The sequence below is a fragment of the Nansenia antarctica genome (assembly GCF_963989245.1).
Source record: "Nansenia antarctica genome assembly, chromosome: 3".
Lineage (NCBI taxonomy): Eukaryota > Metazoa > Chordata > Actinopteri > Argentiniformes > Microstomatidae > Nansenia > Nansenia antarctica.
This window is the reverse complement of record NC_137688.1, coordinates 28,245,367-28,270,735: the sequence shown is the minus strand read 5'-3', so window position 1 is coordinate 28,270,735 and position 25,369 is coordinate 28,245,367. Positions and strand designations below refer to the sequence as shown.

General features: G+C 45.5%; 1 protein-coding gene across 1 annotated transcript; it reads right to left on the bottom strand.

Annotated features, from left to right (window-relative positions):
* Positions 1–232: 232 nt before the first annotated feature.
* On the bottom strand, positions 233–10,710 carry pcdh10b (protocadherin 10b; the record flags this gene model as incomplete). Its single annotated transcript, XM_080525389.1, has 5 exons — positions 233–286; positions 2,241–2,398; positions 6,590–6,696; positions 7,107–7,168; positions 8,200–10,710. The coding sequence occupies 5 exons, from the start codon at positions 10,708–10,710 to the stop codon at positions 233–235; spliced, it is 2,892 nt and encodes a 963-aa protein (XP_080381515.1).
* Positions 10,711–25,369: the final 14,659 nt, after the last annotated feature.

Sequence of the window (25,369 nt, the reverse complement as noted above, 5' to 3'; positions counted from 1 at the left end):
GTCCATCCCCCACCACTTTCAACTCCCCAATCCCAAAGGGTTGTCTCCAAAAGGCCGGCAGTGTTCCAAAGAATTCCAGAGGGGAATGTTGAATTCCGGAGGGAATTGTTGCCCACAGAGTTCCACACGGGGGAGGGGGGGGCGGGTCTTGTCAAGCGTAGACAGCTATGGAAATGGAGTCGAAAACTTGATGCTCTTTTTAGTTTTTGTCGTTTTGACTGATTGTGCAAAGTCATGCGGTCTCTGGTATGTCCACGCGAAAGGAGCTAGCAAACCCTTTTCCTCGCTGCAAGCAGAGAACACACGCTGGTTAGGGGTCAAGTTTTTCTGAGAGAGAAGAAGAAAGTACAATGCAGGCTAGAGGACGTTCGTTCACTCACTCAGTGTTACACAGACAAGGCAAGAAAACAAGGTTAGGAAAAGTTCTCCATCCGTTCTCCACTCAGATAACCATTTAAATTCACTCAGTGCAATCGCTTATGGATAATGTGTAGTGTGTGAGTATGGGAATCTTGTGAATATTTCATGCCCAATTTATTTAGGACAGCAACAATGGGGCTTAGCTCAAATGGGCCACAGCCAACTGAGAAACAAATGGAGTCTGCCCCCCCGCCCCCCCCCCCCCCTCTCCCTTTACCCCTACTCCCTGTGCACCTCCCCCATCTTCCCCCAGTCTCCCCATGACAGTTTAACAATCCCCCACCAGCGCTCCGATGTCATGTCCGCTTGATTACCGTAATGACCGGCCCAGTATATCCGCCACAGTCCACCCGGCCCCAGCGTCTCGGGAAAACAAGTGGGCTCTGTGTCTCTCTGTCTGACTTTTATCAGATTAGGTAGACTCAGTCTACTCAGTATAATAAGGATAGTCCCCCCTAACCCCTCCCCCATCCTCCTCCTCCTCCAGACCCCCTCCCCCTCTCCTCAATAAAGAAGCAATGGCTTCAGGTCGTTAGCACTACCACCACAGTCACTGAGTATAAGAGACAGGGTGGGGGTGGGGGTGTTGGGGGGGATGATTTGGGGGAGAAGGCAACATCTTTATAGAGTCAGCCTAATTGGTATTCCAGTGCAGCTAGTGTGTGTGTGTGTGTGTGTCGATACAATAAAAAAAGGCGGGTTGGAATGTAGAATATGTTTCTCATCCTCTTTCTTAGCCGCATGCTGTGGTTCTAAAACGACGCGGTAAGGAGCCAGCACGACTTCCGACAGTTTTGATAATTGTTTCAGCGGAGTTCTGTTGATGATGAAAAGAGCGGGTGCTCGTAAAGGCACCGCTTGACAAAATTATAATTAAGCATTATCACCCAACTCCAGTGAAGAGGATAGCTCCTCTGTATGGCCTCTTTTTCGTGAGGGAGTTTAGAAACAGAAAAAAATCCATAGGAAATAATAGCTTCCCGGCTTTTTCTCAATTATCTCAAAGCCTGTTTGATCCCAGCGACGTGGAGCTCCAGTAAAAAAAGTGTCATATGACGGAGAGCCAGGGTAATCTAAGATTACAAACAGTCCTTTTTCATTCCCTCTATGTGCGGAGGGAAGCATCTCCTTTATTAATAGAGCTAAATGAGACAAACCATAACATTATTTCAGCAGCTTCGGTTGAGGTTAAAGCTATCTTATGGATTCACAATTGAACCGTAATTGCTCGTGGCACATGTAATTCGAGAAGCACACACAGCAGGGTCTACTGATGGAGTTGAGTGAATTGATATGGAAAGTTGGGGATGGAGACAGACAGAGAGAGTTAATGAAGATGTTCGGAAGGAGGAGAGAGTTAGTTCAACTCTGACATGGCAGGGTGAATTAGAATGGGGGTCTAACGGGAAAGAATTTCATGGCACTTCCAGCCGAGGGTGAGATAATTTTTCAATTAGAAATTTCTTTTTTTTCGTCTTTTTTTTTTTTTTTTTGGGGGGGGGGGGGTCTGGCTTCAATTATCAGATGGAGATTGACAGTGGGTTAGCCAGCAGAGCTGTCGTCGTGCAAAGCGAATACTCACTCAAACAGGCTGGTTTGTAAGGCGCTGCTCGCTGCTTGCTAGACAGAAGTGCCTCAAACTCTTTCCTCTCTAGCGAGTCGTGGTGGTGGGCATGATGGTGGTGGCTGAGGTGGTGGTGGTGGTTGTTTTGGTGGTGGTGGTGGTGGTGGTGTTGGTGGAGGTGTTGTTGGCTGAGGGGCGTCTCTTTGCCAAAGGTGGAGAATGACTTATCGCCAGTTTGCTCTTGGCTTTCAAATACCTCAGTGTCAGGAACAGAGTCCATGCCGGGCACGTGCAGGTTGCTGCGGTAGTCTGCCGCCTGGCGCCCGTCCGAGGGCACGAAGGAGGGCATCCAGCAGCGGTCCGAGTGGCCCAGAGCCTTGCACTCCTCCGTGCAGTTAGAGAAGAGGTCAGCACCTGGGGAGGGGAGAGGACAAGGAGCAGGGAGAGGAGAGGGGGGGGGGGGGTAACAGGGATTCATCGTCAGTAAGGTCATAGTCAGTTCATGTTCAAACAAGCCAAAAAGGACACACAGGCGAAACGCACAAACACACCTCACCCACACGCACGCACGAACGCACGCACACACACACACACACATACTCCCTGTATGTGTGTAAACTCAGATCTCAGATAATTCCTGGTGGCAGGGTGCTATGTGAGATCAAAGCAAACTCCCGGTGATGAAACAGCACTTTGGAGACAGAGATAGCTAAACCCTTTGCTGCGCACACTTTATGAAGCCGTGCATGCTGGGAGAGGCGAGAAGGGTCACTCTCTTTCCTCGTCGTACAGATACACAAAAGAGGAGCGAATCCAAGAAAATAGCTTTTATAGAATCGAAAATGAACCACGGTAAAATAGCTTGAATGTTTCACCTTGTGATGATGAGGTACGGTATCACGTTGTTATGGAAATGGAAGCAGAAGCGTTATGATATAACAATATAATAAGCGGCAAAAACACTTAGGCAGGCTTTTAAGCGCGTACGTAGCTAGCTGGAGTAGCGAGCGAGACGACATCCATTGTTTCCGACTTCTGCTCCCTTATAGAGCCATAGAGAAACAGACTGAAATCAACAGGCAGGGTTCAAAGGTGAGAGGTCACGAGAGGGCAGGCCTGGTCGGTTTGATGTGTGCGACCATGCCGTGGTCCAGTGGTTTCTACCTCCGATCTATGAGCAGTTGTGATTGGCTGCGGTGGGAGATACTTCACAAGCACATTTAAACCCATTAGCACCGAACTGTCAGAGCTACCTTTGGCCCCCACTCATCAGAACACCCGCTCAATAACATTGGATTTACTCAGTCTGTCTGTGCATTAACCTCTCTTTTTCCTTTCAAACCGGGGACAGTGTTGTGTCTCAATGAATGACTGCAGGCAGACAGGCTACTGTAAAAGTCCACTGCCAAACTACAGTCCTTCAAAACAGATCAAAATGTGGCACAAGCAATTTAGCAAAAATGCAAGGTCATATTTTTTGATTAACACCAGCGTTCACTCTTCATTGATGTGTGATTGAACCCAAGAGAAAATTACTTTTTGAAATATGTGTGTGTATGAGACCCAAAGTCATTTCGGTGTGTGTCTTTGTGTGTGTGTGTGTGTGTGTGTGTGTGTGTGTGTATGTCTTAACTGGTCAGCAAGGGGGAAATGTGCTTTAATACAAAGAGGATTAATTTGGCTCCGTGTCACTAACAGCTTGGAAACGTTCCGAGCTTTCTAACAAGAGGGTTTCTTATTAAATAATAATGAATGTCCGTAAATACGCCATGATATTACGTGTCAGCACGGGGCCCACACAGGAATGAGAGACGTTTGCCTGTTACACTATGTATCTCGATTCTCTATCTACCGATACAGACTCAACACACACTGGATCAATAATGCTTGAATCCTCTCAAGTCTACCTCGGCACTCTTCTCTTCAAGAAGGGATAGACTATATCTGTATCATTCTGGACAATGAAACTATTTTCAGAATATCCATAAATGATGATATTATTGTTATGAATAACAATGAACTCAATGTTAATATTGAAAACTGCACCTGGGACATGGCATTTAGACTCATGCAGCAATAGGACAGCTTCGCAGCTACAAAGCCAGATCAAGACATCTTTCTTGACATTTGACTAAAATTAGATCATTTCCCAGGCGAATTTGGTGTCTTTCGCAGAAAGACTTCTGAGAAAGAAAAAAAAATAAACTTCAATAAAAGCCTAAGATACCCTAGGTATCCTTGGGCTGTGATGTACTCAAACGATTTTATAAAACAAACGTGTGTCACAGATTACAAGCTAGTCCATGGCTACTACAATACAGTATATCAGGCCTGACTTCAATATGCACTGAAAGCACTGTGTCAACCAGACTTGCCGTTATCCAAACAGAGAGAAAGAGAGAGAGAGTGAGACAGAGAGGAGGGAAAGAAATAAAGAGCGTTGGAGTGACAGGAGATGGGCGCTGTGTGAATCCATTGACCCCCCCTACTTTAATAACTCGTCTCCCATCTTAGAATTCAGCACAGCTCTCAAGCAGGGCAAACGCAAGTCTTGATAATAACCTTCATTTGGTAATTGGTATGCTGAGGTCTGAAAATGAATTACTGATCAGCGAGCTGTTACCACAGCGATAACGTGAACGGCAGGCCTAAGGAGGGATTCGCCACGGCAACCTAGGGGGAATGGGTTGGGGGAGGGAGGGAGAGAGAGACAGCTTCAAAGTTCCAAACAGTAGGGTGACTGTTTAGAGATAGACTTGCAGTATCATGGTGTAGAGATACAGTAATGCAACGCCTACAATAATAAAAACACCCTGTTTCACTGAGGGGGCCACTGCTGCCAAGGTACTGCAAGTTCCCATGTCCAGATTAGAATACCAATCAGAACCCCCAGAACACAAAAACAGCTGTGATTCTGAAAAGATAATGTACATTATGGAAACACTTAGTAAGAGACTCTCACAGATGAAAAACATGAAAAACAAAATGATTAAAAGACCATAAGATTTTTTTAATGTTTCAACATAACATATCTCAGCTGCTGTTCAAACTCAGTTCGCAAATAGCACAGCCTGACAGTTTAAATGTGCAAGTATCGTACAAGCAGAGTATGCTAAGCCACACTATCAATTATCCTAATCAAACAAAGACTTAATGCAAAGCAATTAATCTGTTTAAAAGACACTAAGCTCTCAGATAATTCCATAACAAAGCAACAGTCTCCTACCTCCATACAAGGGTACTCAAAGTCAAAAACAAAGATTGTGGTCCACACTAGAGATGCCATGCTATGCTACTGAGTCACAACTGGCTTGAAGACTGAGGAAATCCAGAGTGTGGGAAAGATGGCTTCTGAGAATATGGTAGTAGTTAAAAGTGCTAAAATGGATGCTGGCAATTAGTATTCATTGTTGTAGTGTACTTAAAGCAGGTCTTTGGCTGTATGATAGTATATAAGAACGCAGTATAAACAAAAAGCAGTAGGCATTGGTAAAGTATTATTATTATTATTATTATTGTTATTATTATTATTATTATTAGTCTTAAAAATATTATTATAATATATATATATATATATAGATATATAGATAGATAGAGATATGGATATAAAAACAAGGATACATCCTTTTAACCTCGGCATAGGCCTTAGAGCCCTACAGTGATGGTATGACACATAATGGCACATACTGGCTGGACCAAAGGAGTCACATGGATGAATGAATAGGATAAACGCATGGCTCAGCCTAATTGTAAAAGATGGCATGTGATCCTTTAGGTGGAGCAGATTAAAAAGATGGGTACGGAGGAATGTGGTCAGGCCGGTGGGAGCTGGGGGGGCTGATGGGGGGCGGGCCGCTCCCATTCAATGAATGAATCGTCTGTTTGTTTGCGCCCGCAACCTATTTGGTCCGGTTCCCACACCGTCAATGACAAACCAGTGTCGTTATAAATTCCGTCACGTTCGTCAAGTGGGCTCTCTAGCACGGACGGGGCCGAGCAGCGGGCCTCATTAACGTCGCATATTTACAAACAACGGGATTAAGTTCAGCGGAGCGTCATTGTCCCGAGAACATTTTACATGTACAACAAAACAATAACCAGATTGAGCTACACAGACTTGAATCAAGGACAAAGCGAGTTCACAAACCGGGACTGAGATTCAGTCATGAACTGGTTCATTTCTAAACTCAAAGGATATTGCCATATACAATGTCACAAATACTACTTAAACGTATAGGCTATATAAATCAAATGTAGGCCTACATTTTAAACTAGAATAAACGGCATAGAGTATGCGCTCTGGGATGAGCTGAGAGTGCAGTGTGAGTGCAGTGCGTTTGCTTTCCTTTCAGCACCACAGCAGACGTGGACAGCGAACCGTGAGAGGCAACCAGAGACAACCAACCACCAGAGAGAACACCTTCTGATTTCCAAACACACATGTAAGGCTTGACCCCCAGGCCTTCGATCAGCAGTCTGGACAACCATTAACACCACAAAAGACTACAATGACCCTCGGCAGGGCCTTGAAAGAAAACACATAGTGGCATATCCCACACACTCATGTGGGCCTAAGTTAATGGAAAAGAAGGAAGGAGAACTTACCAGTATTGTGACCTCGATTGGTGGCGTCATGGTCACTATCGCCCTGTTCGCTATCACCGTGGCCGCTGTCTTTCGAGCTCACCAGATCGGCCTCCTGGAAAGCCGAGCTAGAGGAAGAAAGAGAACGGGAGATGGAATATGTTTAGTCTATAGAGACAGTATCCTGTGTCTTTATCTGTGTATTATTTCAAACGTATTAAAAAGCTAAAAACATCAACCTAGTAGCCTAACACTGTTCATCTTCAACACCTTATCATTATCGTCGCCATCATCATCAGCAGCAGCAGCTGCAGCAACATTATCATCACTACTGTATTGTTATTGAATTGATAGATTCAGACTGGTTTTACAAGTGAGAAGTGATATTATGAGGTATTGACCCTGTTAACATGGCTGTAGTTTGAAGGCTAATTCCAACCCGAATTGAATTGCCACTCTCTGTAGCAGAGGCCCTACGCACTGAACCACGTCACTCACTCACCTGGCAGCGCTCAGATGAGTGTAGATGGCTTCTTACCTGTTCACACGCCTTGGTCTATCCACCAGGTAACTGAGCTCGGCTCGCTGTTGATGTTTGGTCTAAAAGAGATGCAAAGCAATTTGGAGTTTAGGGAGAAGTAGTAGACAGTAACAATAGGATAGTTATGCTCTCAAAATGAACAAGAACAGGACATAATGTACATGGCATCGATTATATCCATGTTGACGTGAACAATCAAGTGAGGTCTTGCGTTCAACATTAAACATCGAATTCGTGTTTTGAGAGGATTCGTAATAGGCCGCTGTCGCTTTCGTAGGAACCATCTATGTGTTGCCAGAGAGAAGATGGAGTGGTGCACCTATTCAGCCTGGCCCAACTATAGACGGATCTTTGTTCTAGTGCGACTCAGCACGATCGTGACTGGTATGCCTAATGTGTGTGTTCTCACAAGGGACCCGGCCGTTGTGCAGACGCACGCACGCACGCACGCACGCACGCGCGTACGCACACACATACACACGCGCACACACACACACACACACGTACACACACACACACACACACACACACACACACACACACACACACACACACACACACCCAGCAGCAGCAGCCTCCAAGGCAGCATATATTATCTTGTATGCTTATCTTATTCCGAATCCAGCCTCTTTTTAAAGCACGACAAAACCACGTTTGAGCAGAGCATACACATGCAATCATTACTATTCCAATTTTAATCTCATTTAGAATTGCCAACGGCCAACATGTCAGCCACTAGTAATAATCATGTTTGGTTGGACTGCCGTTCCGGAAATTAGTGACAGGATATGCAAGCTTATGTATTATTCAGAATAACAAATTACGTATATTTGTAAGGGACTCTGTTTAAACAATAGGGTGATGCAACATAAGAGAAACAATATATGCGTTACCTATCAAAGTGCTCGCGAATTACCTTCATTGTAATTTCACTTTCATTCACATCAGACTAATCTTATGCATTGGGCCTAGCCCAGGACTGCTTAAAAACAAGCACGTTGCAGTCATCACAGTCTGGACAGTCGCAGCAGTGTACTAATATGACATGCTTTGGGGTATTTGGGGGTTATAGGTATGAGAGGACTCTTACCTCGTTTGATAAAATGCTGCCGTTTGATATGATGTCAGGCTGCTGGTCAGTGTACCCTGTGACTATGGCCCCGCACGGGTTGTGAGTGTCCGTGTCTGTACTCCTAGAGGGACTACACGGCTTTAGGAACATGAGGTCGGTTTTGGCCGACTCCGGAGTCAGACATACCTGGTAGCAATAGTTCTGGTTTTGGTGGTGAGAGCCGAAGCTCCCGGACTCTTCCACTGGTACCTGGGCAGCCACGACCCCCGTGACGTTGGCGCTCTGCACCAGCATGATATCGGACTTGCTGAGCTTTTTCTTGCGGGCTCGAGCCTGCCTGCTGCAGCACGTCGCGCAGCCCAGGCAGCAGTCGCTCGCCAGGCACGTGTAGATGTTGAGCTTCTTGTCCTTCTGGCAGCGCACGGCCAGCACGATCATGGCGAGGAGGAAGATGAAGGAGACGGAGCCCAGGGCGATGATGAGGATGAGGGTCAGGTCCAGAGTGCCCTCCTTGGCCTTGGCGGTGCCCCCCCTCTCCCCGCTGCGCACCTCCACCACGCTGTCCACCAGCACCACGAACACACTAGCGGTGGAGGAGAGAGGCGGCTGGCCGTGGTCCCTCACTTCTATCAACAGGTCGTACAGCTGGTGCGGGTCCCGTTTAGTGGAGACGCGCCTGGCCGTGCGCAGCTCGCCAGTCCGCCAGTCCATTCTGAACATGCCGTTCTCGTTGCCCCGCTGAATGCTGTAGGAGAGCCGTGCGTTCTCCCCGTCGTCCGCGTCCATGGCCACTATGCGGGTCACCAAGTAGCCAGGCTCTGCGGAGCGGGGCAGAGGCTCCCTCGCGGTGCCGTTCTTACCGAGCGGGGCGATGACCGACGGGGGGTTGTCATTCTGGTCAACAATGATTACTTTGACCGTGGCGTTTGAGAAAAGCTCGGGGGTACCGGCATCTTTTGCCTGGACCATGAAGGTGAAATCCTTCAGCTGTTCGTAATCGAATGATCTGAGCGCGTAAAGGTACCCAGTCTCCTCGTTGATTGACACATATGTTTTCACTGACATACCCTGAATATCACACTCCAGTATGGAGTAACTAATGAGCGCGTTCTGTCCAACATCTGGGTCCAAAGCTGTCACAGCGTGGATATACGCACCTGGCACATTGTTTTCAGTCACATACACATCATAAATGGGCTGCGTAAACGTTGGCGCATTGTCATTCTCGTCCGACACTTGCACTTTGATTGATTTACTGGTCGCGAGTGAAGGGGTCCCTTTATCTCTGGCAATTACAGTCACTGTGTAAGAGTCGGCAATTTCTCTGTTCAGGGGTCCGTCCGTCACAATGGTGAAATAGCTCTTAAAAGAGGATTTAAGCTTGAACGGGACGTCGCCGAGGATTTCCACGTGAATCTGTCCGTTATCGGCCGAGTCCTTGTCCGTCACACTCAGCAGCGCAATGACAGTGCCCGGGGCTGCTCTCTCGCTCACCGACTCGGTCACGGTGCTGAAGGTGATCTCAGGAGCATTGTCATTCACGTCCGTTACTTTCACCAGAACTTTACAGTGCGCGGGCACGGCGTTCGGTCCGAGGTCTTTCGCCTGAACGAATATCTGATACAAACTACTCTCCTCAAAATCCACCTCCCCGCGCACCTCGATGCGGCCAGTGCGCGCGTCTATACTGAACAGGTCCTTCACCCTGGTGGAGATATGATTACTGAATGAATAAACAATATCTCCATTCTGCCCCTCGTCCAAATCCGTAGCATTCAGCTGGAGTACAAGGGTGCCCACCGGCGCATTCTCGGGCAGGCTCACTGAGTACACTGACTGGTCAAACACGGGCACGTTGTCGTTAGAATCCAGCACTTTGACCACCAGGAGAGCCGTGCCAGTTCGGGGCGGCTGGCCCCCATCCACCGCGGTCAGCACGTACCTATGCGCTGCCTGCTGCTCCCTGTCCAGCTGCTTCTCCAGCACCAGCTCGGCAAACTTGTTTCCGTCCGATTGCGTCTGCACATCCAGGTAAAAGTAGTTGTTGGTGGTGATGTCGTATGTGCGCAACGCGTTGGAGCCCACGTCCGGATCGAACGCGCTCTCCAGGGGGAACCGAGTACCGGGGACTGCGCTCTCCGAGATCTCCACGGTGATGTCGGTCTCGGGGAAGCTGGGTGGATTGTCATTGATGTCCACGACCTCTATCTCGATGCGGAAGAGCTCGAGTGGGTTCTCCAGAAAAACCTCTAGATTTAATTGGCAGGTGGCACTCTGCTTGCAGATCTGCTCGCGGTCGATTTTCTCGTTGACGTACAGAATTCCAGTCTCCAGGTTCACCTCCAGGTACGGTGTCTGAGAGATGGGCACCACCTGGAAGTGGCGCGCGGCGAGTTTGGTGAGGTCCAGTCCCAGGTCCTCGGCGATATTCCCCACGAACGTGCGTTGATCCGCCTCCTCCGGCACAGAGTAGCGTATCTGCGAGACCACTCCATCCGTGATACACAGCAGAAGGAATAGCACAATCATCGCCAAAGAACAAGTGCACTTGGGAAAAAATATTATCCTTTTTTATTTAACGCGTCAATTCCCATTACCCTTAGTCCTAGAATAAGTCCAAAAATGTATAAGGCTTTTTGGAAGAGGAAATCGTTCCCTTTTAGTCGTCCCGTCAACCGATAACCATCTTGTTTGCGATGGTCAATGCAGGTTTGATTACCCCAAAAGCAATATTCACTGCCGAGATCAACAAGCACTGGCTTCAGATGCGTCCCGTTCTGGCAGCAGCGCACATTCCAACGATGCAGAGCGGTCCTTGTGTGAGGAGATTACACTTAAGGCATATACATATATTTTTTAAAAATCATAATCCGTACAATGCACGTAAACGATGCATTCCGTCATTAGGTTAGTCTAATTATTACTATTTTGCAAAAAAACTACTGTTATCTGACTTTTTGCTCTCTCTCCTGTGATATCCACTCCCAAAAGAGCAACACACTGCGGCGGTCTCCTCACCCTCTACTGAATGCTCTTCACTCAACTATTCGGTTTTTCCGCAGCGCACCTCCCATACCAGCCAACGGGATACTCCGACACCCGCAGACCTCTCCCCTGATTGGGCGGCTGTGACGTCTGTCAACACTGGGCCAGCGCTCTCTGTGAAATTACGCTCCAAGCCCTTGCTGGTCTGAGCTGAATACCTGACGAGAAGGACGAGAAATTTGGAAGAAGTAAGGAAGTTAGAAACAATATGTCTACACACACAGCCTCGATCTAGCCTATACTGAAGTTGTCTTCCGAATTTGGTTGTCACCATAGGCTTATTATAGACAGATGACTTTTCTTGAGGGAACACACCACGTCATCACATACGATGTTAAAAGTTATTTATGAGACGCATCGCAGACTATTTGTTTTAGGCTAATCTATGGTAATGGTTTGATATGTATGCAGTGAATATATCAAGCGGAACAGCATTAACGTATTCTAGTTCTCGTATGATAAGTCTTCATTTGGACCTTCGGCACCGCACTCTGTTCAGCACTTATAAACCTTGGGATAGAGGTTTTGAGGATGCGCTCTGCCGAGCCTCTAACGTACTGTGTGTGAACCACAGACCTCATGCGTCACCTAGCGGCTAAGAAAGGTAATCAAATGATGGGGTTCAACGTCGCCTCGAAATAAGACAAGATCTCCACTCACCGAACACTTTATTAGGAACACCTGTATAGTTCAAGCTGGTGGAGGTGGTGTAATGGTGTGGGGAATGTTTTCTTGGCACACTTTGGGCCCGTTAATACCAATCAATCATCGCTTGATTGCCTATTTGAGTGTTGTTGCTAACCATGTGCATCTCTTCATGGCCACAATGTAGGCTACCCATCTTCTAATGGCTACTTCCATCCTGATAATGCACCATGTCACAAAGCAAAAGTCGTCTGAAACTGGTTTCATGAACATGACAATGAGTTCAGTGTTCTTCAGTGGCCTTCCCAGTCACTGGTTCTTAATCCAATAGAACACATTTGGGATGTGGTAGACAGGAGATTCACAGCTTGATTTACATTTAAAATTGTTTGCATTTAGCAGACACCTTTATCCAAAGTGACTTACAACAAATACATTTTGTGACGTTAGAATTATAAGGTTCTATCTCCATTTTGTCAAAATTTAGTTTTTTACATAATCTGATCCATTGGGTGTTTATTAATGCCTGTGTGGTGTTATTTTTAAAATGTTTACATTTTTTAGTTAGTAATTAATAAAATACAAAGGTCCCATCTCACAAAACATAATGGAATGTAAAAACGTTGACGCTCAATATCTCTGAACTACCCTAAACGGAGATAGAACCTTAGTGTAGCTCACGATTTGTCTAAGTAAGTGAATCATCTATCCGTTAGTCACCACATGAAAAAGTAGGCTAATATATGCTATTGGCAGTCATAATGCTAGAAGATGTGTAGTATATTTTTATACATTAACGGCCTTCTTATATTCACGTATATTTTACACATATATTCACGTATATTTTTATTACTTCATATACACTTTATTAAATACTTTTGATACTTCATTATAAACGATCTTGTCGCACATGCGCTGAGACACACACACACGAATTGTTGCGCATGCGCAGTCACACACACACGCATACGCACGCCCCCGAGGGTCTGGGCCAATCAGAGGCCTAGGAGGAGGACTATAAGACTTCTGTGCAAAGGGGCGAGCGCCCTGCTTTTTGACTATCTCGATTCACGGTGTGATTGTTCAGTGTGCCTGTAATCTGAAGACCCAACCTTTTTTGAATAAATACTTTTAAAACTTTGGACCTTCTTGTATCACTGAAACAGAGAAATTATTCTACAGAAGGAAGAATTCGATTATTATTTGGATTTGTTTAAATATATTTTATTTACCATAGTTATTGTACATGGTGGTCGAGGGAATGAAGAGTCTTAGGGAGGACAGTTAAGGTGTACCCTGTAGGCTACGGGTAGGGAGATAGAAGATAGGTAGTGGCAAAAAAAAGAAAAAAAAAGTGATGGAAGATAGGTAGCTTGAAAGTGCAACTGAAAAATCTGTTCAGATCATGTCATCATGGACCAGAGTCTCAAAGGAATGCTTCCAACATTGTGGAATCACTGCCACAAAGAATTGAGGCTGTTTTGAGAGCAAAGGGCCCTTAGTATAGTATTCCTAATGTGGTAACACTATAGAAATACTGTATGTGTTATACACTTGCATGCAGACAGATCAAAAAGCTTCCTCCAGCACCTAGAGCTGTTCCTGACGTCAGACAGCAACATAACACACATCCATATGCAGGCAAGCCACAGACAGTCAAAGCTCCTCATACGTACAGTTTGGATTGCGGCAAACAGTTTGATCATTGTTAAGATGTTCAGGGTAGCAGGGTTGAAGCGATACCCTTCGACCCAGATCTAGCATCAGCCTAGTCTTTCCAGATCTTATCCCATGTGTTGGAAGAAACACAAAACTGACCTTATATCAATGTCTAGGAAAGGTTCTGACCCCCTCCTCACCAGGCTGGTGGACTGATGAACACAGGTGATAAGAGCCCCTGTTCAGGCTGCCAGAGACCAAGAGCTCCCCCTAGCGAGCAGTAAAGGCAAAGCAGACATTTTGTCTCCCTCCACTTATCTAGCTCTGATCCAAAAGAAAGAGGGAGAGATTTACTGCATGGTGCTCCAGTGAAGGAAGCCACATTGGGGAGAGTGGCTTCAGCAGCCAACTGCCAGAGCAAATCATAATATGCCAACAGAGTGTAAACATGAATTGCCTCCAAGAGGAGATTTGCCTAAATCAAGTTGCATCAAATCACCAGGGCCCTGACGCGCGTTACAGTACATTCATATACCCAGGGGAGGGCTGCGGAGAGTGAATCAAGGCTCCCATGAATATTTGAGGATTATGGACAATTACTGATTTGAATATATAAATCAGATTATCTATCACTCTGTTCAGAGCAATGAACGCCTCTCTCTTCTCCTCAAACTGTATTTTTTGGCTGAAAATCAAATCTGAAAAGGCTGCTGCTGCTCATTCTTGGGGGTGTAATGTTATGTGGCTTTTCACTCTGGAGAATATGGCACGGTGACAGTCTGGCTGGTGTGTCGGACGTTGTTGACCGATATCTGTTTCATTGTATGCTATTGAGTGTTATTTTCGAGCTGACACCTGTATCCATAGTGACATACGCTACTGTGAGTGCATATGTTTGTTGTATATATATATACAGTATATAGTCCCAGCAGGAATCAAATCCAACCTTAGCTTTGCTAGCACCAACAACTGAGCCACAGAGGACCGCACACTGGCAAATAAGACACATTGCGTGACACATAAAACCTGTGTTGTTTTTCTTGACAATAACCACTGATTTACAACAGAGTGTGTAGTCGTTTAACATGGTTTCATCATCTTTCTTCAAACCGCAGATGCCTGCAAAAAAAATACACAATTCGGAGCCAAAGAAATGGTAGAGCTGTATTTGGTTCAACGTTTGATGGCCATATGCGTCAGTGTCACTCACGATTGGTCCCTGCCTGTCCCACTTCCTCCAGTCTGAACGCACTATACGTCTAGTCTCTCCCTGGAGGCTGCAGACCCATATTGGTTTCATACCGTCTGGTGCTGAACGAGGCTTTTAGAGGGCCCCTGGTGTTTGAATGACGCCACTCTTGACAGCATCATTCTGGACCCACACGTGTTTGCATGCGCATGAGTGTGTGTGTGTGTGTGTGTGTGGGGGGGGGGGGGGTGCGTGTGTGCGCTTGTGTATGTGTGCGTACACGAGTATGAATATGTGTGTGTTTGTGTGTGTCTGTGTGTGTGTCTGAGTGTGTGGTGGGAAGAGAAAGGACATACCAAAGCGCAGGGGGACCAGGAGTTTTTTGACAGCGGTATTGTTTTAATTCAAAAGGAACCCCTTTTTAAAACATTTAAACGTCTCTTCTGGAAGGGTGTCATCTCCTGTCTGTGAAATGGGATTGTGAGCGGAGCTAAATGAGTGAAGGTGACAGGCGGCTCGGGGAACACTGGCAGGAGCTGCTTTTAGACAATGCAGTCAGTCTGTGGGCCTCCGTCAACACTCACTATTGGAGTGACAGTAGTGTTTAATCTCGATATATGAGAATAGTGCCTCCGCTGAGTGCATATGCAAGTGCTAAGGGCCTGTTCAGCTTGTTCAGCCGCAGTGGAGATGGTTCAGACTAGTGAGGTGGAGACATGGCATTTCCCAAAAAAGAATATGATTGACTTCAGAGAGAGCCCGCACGCACGCACGCCCGCACGCACGCACGCACGCCCGCACGCACGCACGCACTCACACACACACACACACACACACACATACACACACACATGCACACGCACACACACACACACACACACACACACACACACACACACACACACGCACGCACACACACACACACGCACACACACACAGTCACATACGCAACCACATACGCAACCCACAAATAGAACATGAATGCAGTCATTATTTAAGTACAGTGATCAAAACGAAAGAGCAGCATCAAAGGAATAGATTAAAATGAGCCGGGCTGCTCGGCGAGGGAGGGGAGCTTTCTAGTAGGTCAAGTAGTCATTTCTGTCCCTATTCTCTGAGCTATTCATCACGATTAGACTGAGAGACTGAATGCAGTATTTTACACAGAGGTCTCAGAGTCTCACCACAGGGGACAGAGGAACATTAGGGCCAACCATCAAGACTCCATCCACAACCATCAAGAGTTGTGCTGTACCAGGGTGCCATGTAGAACCCTGTTTAGAACCATGTAGAACCCTGTTTAGTGCCATGTAGAACCCTGTTTAGTGCCATGTAGAACCCTGTTCAGAACCATGTAGAACCCTGTTTAGTGCCATGTAGAACCCTGTTTAGTGCCATGTAGAACCCTGTTTAGTGCCATGTAGAACCCTGTTTAGTGCCATGTAGAACCCTGTTTAGTGCCATGTAGAACCCTGTTCAGAACCATGTAGAACCCTGTTTAGTAAGTAAGTAAGTAAAATGTATTTATAGAGCGCCTTTCGCAGACCAAGGGTCACAAAGTGCTTTACATAACAAGGAAAAAGCAAACACAATAAAACATAATACATGAGCGAGAGCCACAGCAGGTTAAAACAGACAAAAACAAGTGAAAATAAAAACAAGTAAGACAACAGGTGTGCAACAGCGTCAACAAGACACAGAAAGACAAGCCCATTGGGGCTATCCAAAAGCCTGTCTATACAAAACAGTCTTTAGCTGTTTTTTAAAATAAAAGATCCTAAGATCCAAGGGCAAAGCATTCCAAAGTTTAGAATCATGTAGAACCCTGTTTGGTGCCATGTAGAACCCTGTTCAGTGCTATGTTGAACCGAAGAGCTTTTAGAGAACTAAGCGTGGGGTCCTTGTTGAGCATGCAGAGACACAGGAGATGAATAGCCTTACACCAGAGCTCTATAACCTTACACCAGAGCTCTATAACCTTACACCAGAGCTCTATAGCCTTACACCAGAGCTCTATAGAAAGGGGCATCAAAAGCATATTGTTTGACATAAAAGAGGCTGTACTGACATGAAAGGAAACATTGAATTCCATACAAAGCCATGTGACTGAGGCATATGTTTTGTTTATTGTATATTATATATTATATATTATATTTAGCTGTCTCTCTCTGGTTTGCCTATTTAAGGTACAAACAGAAACATGTGATTATGAAGTGTATAGTGAGACACATATTGAAATTGGTTGATGCATGCTTGTATTTTTTCATTTCAGCACAGAGGCGTATTGAATGGATTGTATTGCAATATGGTTGAATTACAGTAAGAATCGTACTGTGTCATTGGCCAGGAAGATATTTGAGCAGAACATACTGTAAATAGAATATCTAGAGGACATGAATAATGAAGGAAAAATATGTTGTTATTTTCTTTTCAGAGTGCTGTAATCATAAATTACAGACAATTGGAGCTGAACGGGGAAAGAGATAGGGAGAGGTGTGCTAGCTAGAGAGACAGAGAAAGACAGCGAGAGAGGGAGAGAGAGAGGGAGAGAGAGAGGGCGAGAGTGAAAGAGAGAGCGAAAGAAAGAGAGAAAGAAAGAGAGAGAGAGAGGGAGGGAGATTAGGAAGTGAAGGTGTATCCGTCAAACGGCCCGTATGAGTGGCAGCACAGATAAATCAGGAAGCAACAGGGCCATAAAATGACCATTTCCCAAATGAGAGCCAATAGCATGTGTCTAAACATTGATGGGAGGTCTCTGGCAGGGGGTCAGGTTGGTCACAGTGACAAACTACCTCAGGACTGACTGTACCTCTGACATACCCTTCATGCATCACTCAGGCCAGGCCGTCCGTGCCTCTACACTCACCCTGCATACATCACTCAGGCTGTCTGTGTCTCTCACACATCCTGCACACATCACTCTCTCACACAGCCTCCAGGCATTACCTCAGGCTGAGTCAGGTGGGGACAAGCGCTAAGTCTCCTTAGTAACCCAACAATGGTCAGTGAGTAGGTGTTGAAAGGAAAAGGAATGAATGGTGCCCATTGTTGTTTTGAGGTCTGCCTGATGGAATGGAATGGAATGGAATGGACTTTATTTGTCATTGCTACAGTACAGGTACCAAACAACGAAATTTAGGAGGGGTGGCTCCCCTGGTGTTAGGAAAGGGATTTTTTATATATTTTTTAGAAAAAGCATAAAGCATAAAATCACAAGAAGGTAAGGAGCTGGTTTACATCAATAAAGGCTATGTACACAATCCACTGTACTATACTGCACAGATAGTCAACTAGGGTTGTCATATTGCACAAAAGTATTTTTTCACGTTATTTTAAAGTGTCACAGTTTGCAGGCTTGAAAATGTACATGTTTGTGCCTCAGCACTAGCTGCCATACAATCCGTCCGGACTGTCCTGGGCCCAGAACTTAGGCCTTTTCTGTGTTCAGGGCCTTGACGGCCCTGTGGTAGAAGCAGTCCTTCAGTCTGTTTGTCTTAGCGGCCGGGGTCCTGTACCTCCTATTCGAGGGCAGCCTGACAAAGTGTACGTGCCCAGGGTGGGTCGGGTCCCTGGAGATCTTGGAGGCCCTCCTGAGACAGCGTGTGTTGTACAGCTCCTCCAGAGAGGGGAGGGGGGCGCCGGTGATCTTCTGTGCTGATAATAATGCTAATAATACTAATAACATAAATATATATATAGCGCCTCTCAGGGGACCCAAGGTCGCTTTACAGAGAAACAGAAAAGAACAGAAAACAGCCAGACAAACAGCCAGACAGGCAGACAAAACAACAACAGAACTAGGGGCCGAAGGCCTTGGCGGAACAGGTGGGATTTGAGGGCTGTTTTAAAAGCGTCCAGGGTGAGGATGTTGCGGATCACCGCTGGGAGAGAGTTCCAGAGGGTGGGGGGGGCTGCCACACTGAAAGCTCTTCGGTCCCCGAAGGTTCACAGGTTGGTGCGGGGGGGTGGCAAGTAGGTCAGAGTCTGAAGGCCGCAGGTTCCGGGGAGGGGTATATGGGCGGAGGAGGTCGGATGTGTACTGGGGCACCGGCATGGAGGGACTTGTAGGTGAGGAGGAGGATTTTGTAGGAGATGCGGGGCTTGACCGTAAGCCAGTGGAGGTGTGTGAGGGTGGGGGTGATGTGCTGCCACGGCTTTGTGTGAGTGAGAACCCTGGCAGCGGAGTTTTGGACATACTGGAGCCTGTCCAGGGTTTTGTTGGGAACCCCCGAACAGGACACCGTTGCAGTAATCCAGGCGCGGGGATGACAAATGGACCAGGGACCAGGGGTTCAGCAACAGACTCCGAGAGTGACGGTTGGAGTCTGGCAATGTTCCTTAGGTGGAAGAAGGCGGATTTGGTGACGGACTGGACGTGGGAGTCAAGGATGACACCCAGGTTGCGGACTTCGGGAGATGGGCAGATGGAGCTGCCGTCAACCTCGAGGATGAAGTCGCCAACCTTCTGGAGCAGCGCCTTGGGTGCCACAACCATGAGCTCTGTTTTCTTACTGTTAAGTTTGAGAAAGTTTAATGACATCCAGGTTTTTATTTTGTGCAGGCAGTTCTGTGTCATCTTTTCGTATATACCGCTACATTTTCACCTGGTGAGATAAACAAGAGATGGTTGTATCAGACCAGAATAAAAAATGCATGAAAAGTATGATCTGCATGATTTTAGATTTTGTGTATTTTTGCTATATCTGTTTGTCGTTGAGCATTCGGTCAATGTTCTCCTCCCATATCATCATCGTCAGTCTGGTGTGCATCATTTGTCATTTTGATGACGTCGTTATCTACACCTTGTTCGAACTATTCCTGGGCGGAGGAGGAAATTGCGCAAATTGCTTCGGTTAATTGGGTTAGTTCACACATTCCGGAAGTCCATCTCTCCCTCCATTGCATTCTCGTCCCCTGTCATTCCTCACCTCCTCCAAGTTCCAATTTCCTTCGCCGACACAGCTCCGGCTTCTGAATCTGCATGCCACCATCACCACCGCTGATGTCCTAATTTTCACCACGAGCCACTACAGCAGACACTTCCAATTCACTTCACAATAACCCTGACCCTGAAGCCCCAAGGAGAAAAACATTGGATAAAATTGCATCCTTCTCTAAACAGCAGCAACCCCCCCTCCCCCATGCTACAAACGTCACAATCAAAATACACACATGAACGCACTTACATGCACGCACGCGCACACGCACACACACGCACACACACACGCACGCACACACACGCATACACACACACACATACACGCACGCATACACACACACACACATACAAATACACTCAAGCTCTCTCCTCTTTCTTCCTCCCTCTCTCTCTTTCTCTGTGGCCCTGATAAAGACGAAAAGGCCAAACGACAAACCAAACATACAGTATTTTCCTTTGTAATCGTTAGTACACCACCCTGTCTCTGTCCTTACTCCGGGGTCTAGTGAGGCAATAATAACCGATGCTGTGGTCTAGAGGGGGGGGGGGGGGGGGGGGGGGGGGGGAGGGGGGGGGGCGGGGGGGAATCGATAGTGTGATTAGTAAGAACGTAGGAAAAACACCAGTCTGAAGCGGCAGCAGCTGAGCCGGGAGAGAGAGAGAGCGTCCACAGGGCTGTGAATAATGGATATGAGTGTGGTAACCTCTCTTGCTAGACACTCACCCGCAGATTAATTGAAAAGTCTAATTAGAGCCTGGCTGTCTGTCCACTAGCCTCCTCAGCCTGCCTCACAAACCTCTGTGTTTACTTTACAGAGTACAGAGACACAACTCCGTGTTAACCCTTGGCACCAACCCCATCTAATTACTCTCACATTTAGCATTTATCTTAATTACCCCCCCCCTCCCCCCCTCATCGACTTAATTAATTTAATCGATAATTAATTTAAATATAGTTTCGGAATTAATTATTGTTGCATTGGTGATAATTAGCTATGTTAATTAACAGGATGGGTCTGTATTCCTCTGTGTCTGTATGTATCAGATTTCCAAACGCTTGAACTATTGTTTACCGCGAAACCCTCATTATCTCCTCCAGACTCTGAATGCCGACTTTTTCAGCTGTTTGTTGTTTGTTTATGAACCGGGAGGAGTTACAACCAATCTGCCCGTGTTATTTTGAAGGTCTCTATTACCGGTTTTAATTGTATTCAGGCATGATGTTTTTTTTTTTGCTACTTTGGCACAGTATTATATGATTTATGGGTCACTTTCGCTTTGTTGTCAAACATTTATTCTGGGAGTGGATGACTTCTTCCCTCGCTCCTTCCTCTCCTACTTCACTCTTCATTTACATTATTCTGGCTAGTTCTCTCTCCCTGTCGAGGGACATCTAGTTCTCTCTCAGCATGTGTCCTCAATTTCTGTGGCTCTCTTGACATTAAGTCATGGAATGGTTTTCCAGCTGCTAGTTGGCATACTGGGAATGGGGGCAGGGTGCGGGGGGGGAGGGGGGGGTGACGGTCGATAGTGTCACCTTTCCGTTGCACATCAGGGGAGAATAATGAAGGGATAGACATCTTGCTAGGGGAAGAGCGGCAACAAAAGCTAGCTTGGGCTTAACATTTAGCGTACCCACATGTGGTCCATGTCTTCATTCTAATTTGGCGGGGGGGCAGGACCTCATGGAGGGCCTGGAATAGGACAACAGGAGGTAGCATGTTACGAAGCTATGAGCAGATACTTATAGGGAATAGCAGGACTGCAAATGGCCTGACATCTCTGCATGTGCTTCACATCACTCTATTAGAGCCTTCATTGAAAGGCCAAGGCTTAAGCTTGACTGGCTAATGATGTTTCTTTTCTCTGGGAGTGTGTTGAGTTAGTCTCCAGGAAGAACAGAATTGGTTCTAAAACTGCAGCAAAACTAAGTATGCCTTTACCCTGAATACTGTATACACACACTAAATAAACACACACACACACACACACACACACAGTGTCCTCTCAGTTCCATTTCACTATTCCTCACGTTAACAAAACAATTGGCAAAAGAGCCTTTATCTTTAAAGCTCCAGCTGATTGGAGCCAGTTAGCATCAGCTTCATCACATGTGTTGGTAGATTGAAGCGTCCACTGACTGTTCTTGTTGCCTCTGAAGTTGTCACCGTTTACACTTCATATATGATATGCAGCTGTATAAAGTATAGATGTAGATCCACCTTCCCCTAGTTTATTGGCCACTTTGGCCATGTTGTGGTTGTAATGTTTTCAATGTTTTCAACAAGTAATGCATGTTGTTGTTTGTCTCTTGTCTGTCTGTATTTTGTCCTAATTGTACTCTTTATTATTTATGTTATTATGAGTGTGATATATGTTGGGACCCTCTCTAAAAACGAGATGATACATCTCAAGGGGTTTATCCTAATAAAATAAATGTAAACACACACACACATACACACACACACACACACACACACACACACACACACACACACACACACACACACACACACACACACAGCATCTCGGCTGTAATACTGTACTGTATATGCTAGTGCCTACAGAGTTAAGTCTCAGTGGCTCTGGATGGCCCGTGAAGTGGAGCGAAAACCAGGATGAATTTAATGACATGTATGACAATTATTATGCGGCCCTTGGAGACAGACACAAATTTAATAAGTTATGCGTGTGTCTGCCCTCCAGCCTCATCAGTAGAAGGGTCTCTACGGGCCACCGAGAGACTCCGCTGTGTGTTTTTTTTCCTTCGTCTTTTTACTCCACCATTCCCACCATTATGATAAGCTGTGACTTAATTAATTTAATAGGGTCAGGAGTTATTACCACCATAGCAGCCGTTTTATTACTTAGGAACAGCCCCCCTGCTTTATGAAGTTTCATTGTTTATTTATTTCAAAGGTATTAAAAAAAATAAAAAAGTCCTTTCCCACTCGTCTCCTGGTACCTGTGACGCAGGCGGGGGGCAGGCAGGCAGATTTAGATAGAGGTTAGAACTTGGTGTGTAGACTTAATACGGTCAGCATGATTGGCATGATCTACTGAATGAGTGGTGAACATACTCTACGCTGTACTATGAATGTGGATCTTTGCCTGGAAGAGAATGTGTAAGCCCCATAACCTATTCTCCTTCCATTTCAGGAGAGGATAGAATATATGGATATATTAGCCCAAAATCAAATGTTGGTATGTCCTCCTGTATTCTTCTTATTACTGTAGATGTGTGTAATCGTAACCTGTAACTGACGGCACGGCGTACGCTAGCACATTGAGATATGAGTGTTGGATGAGTGTTGAATCTCTGCATTTCCCCTCCTCCAACTTTCGAATCCTCTTAGAATTCAGCTCCACATTGCTGACCCGATATCAAACGCTATAGGATATCAATATTGACATAGAAACAAAGAAAGGGGTCCTACAAAATGGCTGTCTACGAAGGCTGAACAGTAGTAGACGGAAGAGCAAATGTTTCAATTAAAAGGTGATAGTGTTATTCCTCCTGAATCTTGCCCGGATCTCACATCACAAAGAGGAAGTGTTTGATCAATGCACGAGGACAATCGATTTCTCTCCTTAGACATCCTTGCTGAATGAGCCAAAGGGTTGGAGAATGGAGATAGATGCATATGAGCAGGAGAGGTAGTGAACACAGCAGAGGTCTGGACAGAGGAGATAGGCTCTTAATTATTTATATCAGATGTACTTGTTTTCAACGAATGCGTCTCAAAGAGAGCAACTCAGGACAAATGTAACCCACAGATGTACTTTCCTCTGAGACAAATGTGGAGTCAATCGCAAACAAATGGAAACAACCTCAACCAAAGAGTGAACAAAATGATATGTGACATGGTCTAGTGATTTAATCCACATGTCGGGAATTTGGAAACCAAAGCAAAACAAGTCTTGTTGTGAAGAAATGTGTTTTCCGTTTTTCCTAGAATTTGTTAGGAAACTTGGGTGGGTGGTAGTATTTGTATTATTGTGGGGGCGTATACCATTAGTTTCAGCCACCCCCTACAAATAGCCATGTGTGTGCGTGCGTCTGTTTGTTTACACGACGGATGCTGCCATCAATGACTGTATCCACAAAAAGTTTTGACGATCAACATACTATTCACGGGACAATGGTCTGTCGACAAACCTTCTGCTTTGTTTTTGGGTAAGTGTGAGTTACATGCATTGTTTACTAAGCTGTGTGTGTGTTTACTAGGCCAACCAAACATGCGCTTGTTGCCGACACACCGATAGTGTGCTGTACTGACAGTTGACAGGTAGATAATTACAGGTAGTGTAATGGGGGAGTGGTTGTCCTGGGGGAATGGTTGTCCTGGGGGAGTTGTTAGGGGTGGAGTTTACCAGTTATTGTTTCCACCCATTACTTGCCTGTGAAAAGTGTGAAAACTTTGAGGCTGAATTTCTCTGTTTGTTGATTTGGGGGTATCAACATTCAAATACACATATCTTCTTCAACTTTTTCAGATTTCAATGTATGACACATCATTTGAAATCTTACAATCTGGCCTTTCATAATCAGAAAAATGACCTTGCCCTACTTGCGGAACAAAACACCAGACCGTGTCGGTGGTGATGGACCATACAGTATGCTTCTTATCAGATCCGTTTATGTGCAATACATACCGGAATTCCTGTACAAACCCAGTGCGTTAAATCTGGAGCTGTGACCTCGCCCTACATTGTAAAAGGAGAGAGGACAAGGCACATCCTAAGTGGTAAGTGGGGTGAATGGAGATGGGATTGGGGCATTGAGTACTGCCCTTGCCTCGCTCTCAGGTCATACATTTCCATGTCTGAATTGGAGCAGGTCGAATACTATGCATGTGATTCATGCATGAATGATTAGCACCTTGGAGGAGGTTTGACTGAAAGATATGACGCACAGGGTGGCAAGGGAGCTACTCTCTCTCCTCTCTCTCTTTCTCTCTCTCTCTCTGGTTTTGCATTACTTCTTTCTACTGCTCTTCCTTGAAACACAGAATTAGACTTAAAGCGATAGTTCATCCAAATTACAAAATCACATACGGTACTCTGTGTAAGTAATGGGACAGTGAATATTCCTCTTTTGGCTCTCTACTCCAAAAACATTCCTATGGGTTTAAATAGAGATTCTCCGCTTTCATTTGAGGGTATTTGTGTACATATTGGTTTCACCATTTAGAACTTAGACTGTTTGCAGGAAAAGCGCTATACAAATAAAGTTATTATTATTATTAGACTATTTCAGGGCCCCAAAAGTAATGGGACAATTGACAGGTGTTTGTGTCAATGTCTAGTATTGATTCTAGGCCTTGGGTCTTAGATTCTGCTACTGGTGTCAACAGGGGGACAAAAGAGGTGTCAATGAATGTCTAGGAAGACATTACTAGGCTGAAAAATCAGAAAATAAATATCAGAAACATAGCCAAGGGGCGCCTGGTGGCGTAGCACACTAAGGCGTGAGCCATGTCATTGCAGGGTCATGTCAATTAATTTCATTTATTATTATACAGGAAAAGGTTGTGAAAATGTATTACAGGTAGACCGGCCTGACTCAGTTAAAACTGGTTTGCAGCATACATGACAGAAACACATAATAATAATAATAATAATAATAATAATAATAATAATAATAATAACAACAATAATAATAATAATAATAATAATAACAATAATAATAATAATAATAATAATAATAG